The following is a 9,599-nucleotide window of genomic DNA, read 5'->3' as shown; positions in this document are numbered from 1 at the left end:
AAAGCTTTTGTAAAGATGATGTATCACTTATTATTATGAATACAATATACAATTTTGGCAAACTTTTTTTCATCAAGCATATCATTGTTTTTTTTAGTTTGTACCATCAATTTTTTTTGTAAATGCATCAAAAATGACCCTAGGGGCCTAGGGGAGCAGTGCCAGAATAGTGCGAATTTTGAGCCTGCACCGCTGTTGTAGAGCCCAAATTTGCACTACTCTGGCACAGCGTCCCCAGCCCTTCAGGAGCAATTATGATGCATTGGATGACAAATAATATATTTTTACACATGATTAAAGGTGTTTTTATCTTGTAAATTACTGTTTTTCATAATCAATGTACTCAACTTCATTATAAATTGATCAGAAATAATCCTGAGTGGCTGGGGGAGTAGTGCCAAAACAATGCGAATTTTGAGCCTACACCGCCTTGCAGAGCCCAAATTCGCAGTGTTTTGGCATAGCTTCCCCAGTCCTCCAGGAGCAATTCTGATGCATTGTATGATAAACAATGTATTTTTACACATGATTAAAGGTGTTTTTATCTTGTAAACTACTGTTTTCACAATTAGTGTACTCAACTTCATTATAAATGCATCAATGTACTCAACTTCATTATAAATACATCAATGTACTCAACTTCATTATAAATGCATCAAAAATGATCCTGAGTGGCTAGGGGAGAAGTGCCATGACAGTGCGAATTTTTAGCCATCGCCATTGCAGAGGCCAAATTTGCACTGTTCTAGCATAGTTTCCTCAGTCCTCCAGGAGCATTTCTTATGCCTTGGGTAACAAACTGGCACATGATAGACACTCCATGTTAAACAAACATGAGGACACCGCGACATTGTAAGAGAAACTTAAAATTTAAATTATCAGAAGGTTACAAATGAAAGCCAGATAGGCTTGTTACAAAGGGGGGTTTGAAACAAAAGAGTTGCTTCAAAAAGAAGGTTAACATCTAAGATCTGTAGATCGTGTCTCGCTCACCTCGAATACGCTGAGCTAGTTGCATGTCCTTGGCAAAAATGGTAATCCTCTTTGCATGTATTGCAAGGAGGTTGGTGTCTTCAAAAAGCCCAACAAGGTAAGCCTCGAGTGCGGCTTCTTGCAATGCTTCAAGGGCAATCCTTTGCACACGGAACTCTGTTCTATATCCTTGCAAAATCTCCTTCACTATGTGAGCGAAAGGGGCTCTTCTTATCACCAACTCAGTGTTCCTGTGATAAAACTTGATTTCTTGTAGAGCCCTATGCCCTTGGCACATCCTTCTCCTTGGAGATCTCTGTGTTGTGTTCGTGTGTTGCTGGTGAGGTTGGGACTTCCTTGGCTTGAAGAGCTTGACCTTTCTATGCTTGTGTGCACTTGCAGGAACCTCCCCTTGGTCTCTCTCATAGTATGAATCCTCCTCCTCCTATTGCTATGGTACCTTTGTATCGAGCTCCTCCCGGGTAGGTAGGGGACCCTGTCCTGGTAGTAGGGTCTTGCTACCTATGGTGCTGCACAATGTAGGAATGTTTTCACCAACCCAATCGAACTGCTCATCATTTGGCCTCTCTATCTTGATCTTTGGGGTGGCTGCATTGTGGGGTCTTCTTCATGCACTTGATCCCCACTAGAAGGGCTTGCATGTGTGTACGTTGGTGTTGCTATGGGAGGAGGGTTACTCTAGTGATCCCATTGGGTGTGTCCTAGAATCCAAGGGGTCACTCTCCCGTGGTGTTGCCAGTATGTGGTCATTGGGTGCCTTGGATTATGTTTTGTGAAGGCATGTAACACATGCGGTGTTCTTGGTGCGTTCCATATCCATGTACAACTATGCCTATTGTGCTAACATGGTGATGTGCTGGTGTCCTTACATGGGTACCTACGTAGATCTTGAGCTCAAGCTCTCTAAAAAAGTGAAATGAAAATGAAGTGAGAGAAGGAACTATTAATAGTTTTTTTTTAGTGCAAAAAAAAACCTAACTAAACTTCTTTTCTTAGCCTTATTACATCTAAATTTGTGCTGGTGCATACACAACCTAATGCCTCCCTTGTCTCCTCATTCGTGCACACCAAGCACCATGCCTATGGGGAGCATTGGTCTGTAAACCATTCAAGCCGAGCATGACTTTTTGTAGCCTTGTGTGCCTCTTGCGCAAGCTTTGATTGTTGGGCCCGCTCCTCCCCAACCAATACCCTTATGCGATAAAACCAATTGAACATCTCTTGTAGATAGTTTGTACGTGTTCCTCTTGCAGAAGCTCCACCTTCATGTCTTGTATTTTTGAAACAAACCCCTCTTGCTTTATAATGGGATTTCTCCATCCCTTGGGTACTCCACATGTCGAGCGATCCATACTTGTTCATGAAATATGCACCATGTGCATAAACTATGTGTTGTACACATGACAATAGAATTTAATTAAAAAAAGTCCAGGTTAAAACACGAGTTTAATTTTTTATTGTACAACTTACCATATAGTGTGTTACTTTACTCTCTCCCCAAGCACCTAGCACACTTTTGGTGAATTCTACGATATGTTGTTGGAATGATGCTCGTTCTTGGAAAATTGTGCTACTTTGATTCATAATGCGAACCATGTTATTGAAATTTATCCAAAGCTGTTTGCGCATATTTACAAGAGCTGGCATTGGACAATATACATTTGTGGCGATTGCGCACAGGTCTCTCCAGAGTCCCCAAGTGCCTTTGCTCCAGTCATGGAGACCTTTTGGCAACCTCGTATGACATACCAGAGGCCTGCTTATTCACTTCAATTTTCACGTTTCCGCCATGGCAGCCGAGAGAATTCAAAAGATGCTTTAATTTACCAAGGACTGCAACTTTCCTCTCTTGTGTAGGCATTGTGAATGCATAATTGATATGGCACTTAAGCAATCGATCGAAGATTCTCATGAATGCATAATCGATATGGCACTTAAGCAATCGATCAAAGATTCTCATGAATGCATGAAGTGTGCAAAAGTGAATATTCTTTAGTGAAAAATTAATGATGGGGCTCCAATATGAATTCCTTTTTGGTTCTCCTCTAGCATATCAGGAGAGACATGACACCTTCCACCCATCTTACATTTGGTTTTTCCTCATCTTCATCGTCAGTTGACTTGGTTGGATCTACTGCATCTTCCTGTTGCTTCTTCCCTTTCTTGGGACCTTTCAAGGCATCCTTCCCAACAACAGAACCAATCTTCTTCATACCTTTTCCATTTGTCTTTTTCTATTTAGGAATATCAATGTGAGCATTTTGGTATGAACAAGGTCATCTTGATGTCGCGTCTTGAGCACAACCCATCATTCATTTAATTATCTTCAAATCTCCCCCAAGATGCCAATCCACCTTGAACTTTCCTATGTTTTCTACATCTAAAAGTTGACCATCAATTTGCTATTTGATTACATCTGTTATCTAGGGAGTCCTTTCAAACATCCATTTCAATACCTCATGTGTCTCCTTCGGTACCTCGAATGCACCAAGCCACCAAACCTCTTTCTTAGATTGCACACTAAAACTTGGTTTGGTAGTCTTTTCCCATGCACATATCATGGCCTCATTCATGAGCGTAATGCTCATACGTTTCAGCTTTCGACCTTTCACAATTTGGCACTCATCTAGCTTGAGCACCGATGAAAATGTGCTCTCCAAAACTGCAAATAAACGATAATTTATAATATTCAAAACAAAATAATCATCTTCATTTTATACTGAAAAATATGAATAGTAGCAATTGCAAGTTCTCGCCTTCTGGTGAAAGACCATAGAACTTCACCATAGCTTGTTGTAGTCTCTCAATATGAATAAAGATGTTATTGTAAACATCATAGAGTGAAATTATGTACTTATTGTCTTGCTTTTCTTTCTGCTCGACCCTGTGTCTAATGCTAGTGTACCCTCAACGTGATAAAATTATCCTATAGCTCGCTACACATCATCATTATTGATATGCTTGACATTGTGAATCACCTTGAGTGTAGGAAATAAAGTGCTAGTGATCCCTTGTCTTAGAAATGTATCTTTTACAACATGGCGGATTGCTTGGTACCCTTTCATACTGATTCCAACCGCATCACAAGCCTCACAAACATGTTAAATTGATGAAGAATCGATGGAGGTGGTAATCTTGCTCACCACACTGTTGACAATAGCTTGGCATATTTTAGGACGATGAGGGTCAATAATAATTGAGAGAATATCCTTGGTATTCATAATGTCTTTGACCAAATCTTTCCATCCCTCTTCGTTAGAACCACACACCTCTTGTAGAAAATTCCTAGCAGAACACAAAGCGTGACTATTTTGTTTAAATCACTGAGTGCATAATGAAAGTTTATGTTACTTTGTTGTACGAATCATGTTCTTCTGTGCTGCATAAAAGGATGCATAAAAGAAATTTTTTTATTATAAAAATGTTACTTTTATCATTATTGATTTTTATACATAAAAGGATGCATAAAAGAATTTTTTTATTATAAAAGTGTTACTTTTATCATTATTGATTTTTATGCATAAAAAGATGCATAAATAAATTTTTATTATTATAAAAGTCACTTTTATCATTATTGATTTTTATGGATAAAAGGATGCATAAATAAATTTTTTATTATAAAAGTGTTACTTTTATCATTATTGATTTTTACACATAAAAGAATGCACAAAAGAAATTTCTTATTGTTGTGAAAGTGTTACTTTCACTAATATCGATTTTTATGTATAAAATGATGCATAAAAGAATTTTTATATCAAGATAAGAGTTCTTTTAATCCTTTGACTAATTTCCATGAATATTGGTAAATGATTAGTTATAAATTCATTGAAGATGATAGTTGTTCAAAACTAGGGTGGTTTTATGGCACACATGATTGTAGAACATGGTTTTCAGTAGTATATAAAGTCATCCTACATATGAAAGTTGACATTATTTCTTACTCATAGCTCATAACAAAAGCCAGCCTCCCATGGATGCGAATTCTTCTTGCGATAAGGATTCTCCTAGCAAGGTTGCTACGCCCCCTCCAGTCTCACAAGATGACTCAATGTATTCCTTTGTTGGAAATACAGATGATAAATCTGTTGTGTACTCTGAGAACAGACAGAAAGACCTTGAAGATGCAAAAAAAAAACTGATAGGTGAAGCCTCAATGTATCCATGATGAATTTGAACCCTTGAAAATTAAAAAATTGTATGAAATTAGCTACATAATTCAAAGTATCCGAGAAACAGAGAGAGAGAGAGAGAGAGAGAGACCGAGACCTAGACCTCTAAGTAGTACTTCAAAGCATACATTACTAGGTTTATAAAGAGTTCACATTCTACTTGATGTCAACGACTAGATTCGTTCAAAAAGTTAAACCTTGAGTCAAAATAAGGTGAGAAAAAAAACACTTTTCTTTGAGCACATACAACACTAATTATATATGTCAATGAATATAGATCGACATCAAGTATACAAATTGTGGTGAAAAAAAAATACACATGAGGGATCACCAAGGCCATCCATTGCACATACAAGCAAAAAGTAGAATTTCACTTTAAAAATATGGTTGATGCTCCTAAGTAATTGAGGAGTTGGCTTGCATTGAGTCAACATACATCCCTATAGAGCATTAAACCATATATTTCCATGGCCTAATTCATGGGGATAAAAGCATCAGATTGGCCTAATCACATAGATCTGATCTTTGTCCCAATTTGATTTGATGGAATGATATTGTATCTCTACTCAGTCGTTTGTATTGTCAAGGAATCAAAGCAAGAATTGTCCACCATGGCGATGGGCGGCCTGTTAGGATCTGTTTTAGGCACCTTAAAGCCGGCCAGCTTTTCTAAGCTTTTCACAGCATCCACCAAATGCCCCAACCTAGACACAAGCTCCACTAACAAGAAGGCCACAGCTGCGATGGCCAAAAACTCAGTGAACATCCCCCCCTTATTATCATCCTCAATACTGGCTTGCTCTTCGTTACTGGAGGCCTTGTCGAGCTCATCATCACTAGCTTTGCTAATTACGGTATTAATTCTTGCTTTTTCATTAGTAGTGGGTGGCGCCATTTTCCCGTATTTATCTACTGCTCGCTTTAGCTTTTCTGCTTTTTCCAATAAAGAGCTCATGAGGTGTTCTTTGGGCTTGCTTTTCTCTCTCCTCTGGATGTTCTCACCAAGCTCCTTAAGCAAGCCTGCAGATTCCATCGCTATGTTCACGCAAGGATTGGTGAAGACCTTGAGCAGTGCATAGGGAGCCTGCATCAACGATAATTATGTATTAATTACTAGGGACATCCTTGTTAAAACCATATGAATGCTCTCGTAACCTTAGTAGCTGTTGTACTTACTCATTATCATCACTAATACGTTATAAAAAACTGTCCTCAAATTAGTAAAACCCCATTGATTGTAAGAACTAGTTATCACTTAACTATACAACTAATTGTGGAAACCTTTGATAACCCAAGAAGTAGTAAGATCCTGGCCTATAATCAAATTAATAACCAATTATCACTAGTTTGATCTATCTAATTATCAATTTACTTCTTCAACTAATGGTAGAAACCTTCCATAACCCTAATAGTAGTAAGATTCTAAACCAAGATCTGGTGATAATTAGGACTATAATAAGATTGATAACAGAATAATAATGGCAAGAGATTATCATCAAGTTGACAAATAATAAGAATGGAATTTCTAATGCAATTAATTAAAAAAGGATCAATCAATTGTTTGCAGGTTAATTTGCCCTTACTTGGACATCGGATATTAAACACCCATGTAATGATGCCACAATGTAAGTGCAATTTCGTAGCATTGTACCCACTTGGATGTATTGCTTCCACACCCCTTTGGAGCCAACGCTAGCACACCACCTTGGCTCCCAACCAGCAAAGTTTGCCTACAAAAGAAGAAGATGAAATATCAACATATAGGTGGAAATTTTAGTTTGATATAGTACTTAAAAGCCTAGGACTAGGAGGTCCTAGGTTCAAAACCTCACAAGGTACTTCTTTGACTGCATCGCCTACAAGCGGAGAAAAATACGCTTATGTAGGTAGGGGAAAATGGAAACTACGAGAGGATCTTGGGCCTAAGGCTAGTGAGCAAAAGCTAGCTTTTAATTTAATTAGTGTAAATTTTAATCTCCAAGTTATAAAAATATACAACCAATTAAAGCCTAGCATTGAGTTCCTTAGAGCCCCCCCCCTCCTTGACTAAATGGAATTAAAAGCCTAGCTTTTAATTATGCAAGGCCTTCAACTTATTTTGAGTTATATTTTTCATATTATATTTACTATTTGGTTAACTTAATCATAGACAATTTGGTTCAAAAATCAAATAAAAATCATTTACCAAGGACTCTTCATTGGGCTTGGAGAGTAGCACTCCCTTGTAACGATCATAAATGGGGTCGTCCTCAGGGCTTGCAGGAGGATGGTACATGCTTTCCTTAAAATAAGCCTTTACACACTCTAGGAAAGAGAAAACATGGGAAAAAAAACAAAATAATAAGTATATTCAATATCATGGTTTTGAATTAAGATTAATATAATCTTAAAAATGGGCTAATGTGGTAAGAAATGGAGCTAATTATTATACCTTCGAGCGCTCCTGCAAGGCTGTCCAAGTTTTTGCGGATGATATTGTGGAGATCTTCACCAGCCCAAATTGGATTAATCACCATGGTTACCACTAAACAAATCACGCCCCCTAGAACTATATTGAGAAAGCGTGACACAGCTAACTGCAAGTTATCAGCAACGCGGTATCCGGACACAATAATAAGGCTAAACGTTAGCAGAAAAATCATCACCCCATAATCATACTTGCTCTTGAACGGCTCACAGAATCTAGTATAGGTGGCTGTCATGCCTGCGTTCAATAATAATACACCCTTTATCAAATGAATTATTGGCAAGTAATCAGGTGTAATAATTTATCAATCCAATGGTGATACTAATGTTGAGATAATTAGTGACTAATCATGAGTGACTTGAGTGGGCTGATCACCTAGTTAACCATGCATAGACTTTAATTAATGCATTAATTGATCCAAAAGTATTAGTGAGGTAAGCAATGTAGGTGACTTGATCAAATTATAGCGTGTAAAATATCAGATTTTGTGCGTTTCATCAATCAAAGTATAAGCATCCTATTAATCCAATGGTGAAGCAAGTAGGCTAAATAGCAAATAATTATGAGTAGGCTAATCACCTTCATCAAGTATTTGATGCACCAATCGATCCTATGAGATATTAGAGTGTGTAGTGCATCGACGTCCAGTCCATAATAGTGTGCTAGTCAAGTGGATTAACATGTAACATTAGGACGTGATTACGAGGGTACCTATGACAAACACAGAGAAGCCTGCAACGTAGGGTTCCCCACTAGGTCCGGCCAGATCTGCGAGGTACTCTACACCCAGCGCTAGGGCGCCCGCCAGGAGCGTACCAAAAGCTCTGTTGGATCCCTTGCAAAGTGTGGCACCTGATCAAGCAACAACATAGAATTATCTTGATCTGCAGATGCAGCTAGCCATGGCAAAGATCATCAAGACATGATGTGATAACTGCAAGTATAGCTGTGTTACCTGCAGTGAGCTCAAAGACCACCACCACAGTCAAGACGGCCCATATGGCGTTAGCGCCAAGCTGGTTGAAGAGGTCGGCTTGCAAGACAGTGAGAGAAGTGAGAGCCAGTGCAAGCCCAACTTTGAAAGAGTGGATAGCTCTTCGAGGGTTGAGGGAAATGAGAGAGGAGAGAGAGGAGGGCTTGCAAACAGGAAGGCCGGCCATGGCAAACTGTTGCGATGAAGAAGATGCAGAGCACCTGTGATTGAAAGAGAGAGAGTATGTGTCAGCTGGTTGGCCTATCTTGTGAGGATGCACAGATTTCAAGGGTTCAATCTGGAGCCAAGAGAGCCTACAGTGGGCAACAGTGCAGGCATCAGCTGGGGGAGGCTAATCGCCACCATCACCTTCTGGCAGCAGCAGGCAGAATTCTTTCTCTCTCTAAATATACATATGTACTAGTCTCTGTCACGGAGGATCTACGAACAGCAGCACAACTGGGATGTTACGGCAAATCCTAATTAAGTCTTAACCTAATGCATCGCCCAATTAAGCCTTAAACTGATGTAATCATCTCCCTATTGTGAAGTTACGTCGATTGAGGCTTCTCCTTTGAAGTTGGATTCTCGAGTGCGCCGGCAGCCTGCAGGTGCTATCTCATCGTATTTTCCAACGCCATGCAGGTGCTATCTGCGAGCGGCCGGCAACGGTCCACGCAAGGTGGACTCCATGGACCTTCAACGTGAAATGGCTCAGCAATCAATGTGCTCTTGCAACGTGTCATCCGCACCCCTACACCTATTTGCGGAGACGTGGATTACCTAATCACAACGTGCCACCCGTCGCATCTTGCTTCGATCCTATAGAAACCAAATTCTTTTGTATAGGTGCAGTGGTTAGAATGGAGTTCGAGATTCCCCTGAGTCCCCTCGTGGGTTGGATCCTATACAAACCAAATTCTTTTGTATAAGTGCAGTGGTTAGAATGGAGTTCGAGAGTCCCCTCGTGGGTTGGATCCTATAGAAACCAAATTCT

At 39.4% G+C, this 9,599-nt stretch overlaps 1 protein-coding gene across 1 annotated transcript; it reads right to left on the bottom strand.

Annotated features, from left to right (window-relative positions):
- Positions 1 to 5,447: 5,447 nt before the first annotated feature.
- LOC147604600 (aluminum-activated malate transporter 14-like) lies at positions 5,448 to 9,130 on the bottom strand. Its single transcript, XM_086794705.1, has 6 exons — positions 8,585 to 9,130; positions 8,341 to 8,481; positions 7,594 to 7,866; positions 7,348 to 7,466; positions 6,746 to 6,892; positions 5,448 to 6,246 (listed from the first exon to the last, which is right to left on the bottom strand). The coding sequence occupies exons 1-6, from the start codon at positions 8,787 to 8,789 to the stop codon at positions 5,725 to 5,727; spliced, it is 1,407 nt and encodes a 468-aa protein (XP_086650831.1). The 5' UTR covers positions 8,790 to 9,130; the 3' UTR covers positions 5,448 to 5,724.
- Between the last annotated feature and the right edge of the window lie 469 nt (positions 9,131 to 9,599).

The sequence above is a fragment of the Cibotium barometz genome, chromosome 61 (assembly GCF_041138505.1).
Source record: "Cibotium barometz isolate CiBa-2024 chromosome 61, ASM4113850v1, whole genome shotgun sequence".
In the NCBI taxonomy this organism is placed as follows: Eukaryota; Viridiplantae; Streptophyta; class Polypodiopsida; order Cyatheales; family Cibotiaceae; genus Cibotium; species Cibotium barometz.
Note: the sequence above shows the minus strand (reverse complement) of the source record. Positions and strands in the feature narration are given on the sequence as shown.

What these genes read in the sequence shown, in the direction of transcription:
- LOC147604600 (XM_086794705.1), bottom strand. Translation starts at nt 8,789, where the DNA reads ATGGCCGGCCTTCCTGTTTGCAAGCCCTCCTCTCTCTCCTCTCTCATT. An exon ending in GGTCTTTGAGCTCACTGCAG is followed by an intron (nt 8,482 to 8,584) that starts GTAACACAGCTA and finishes TTGCTTGATCAG; the next exon opens with GTGCCACACTTTGCAAGGGA. An exon ending in CCTTGCAGGAGCGCTCGAAG is followed by an intron (nt 7,467 to 7,593) that starts GTATAATAATTA and finishes TCTCTTTCCTAG; the next exon opens with AGTGTGTAAAGGCTTATTTT.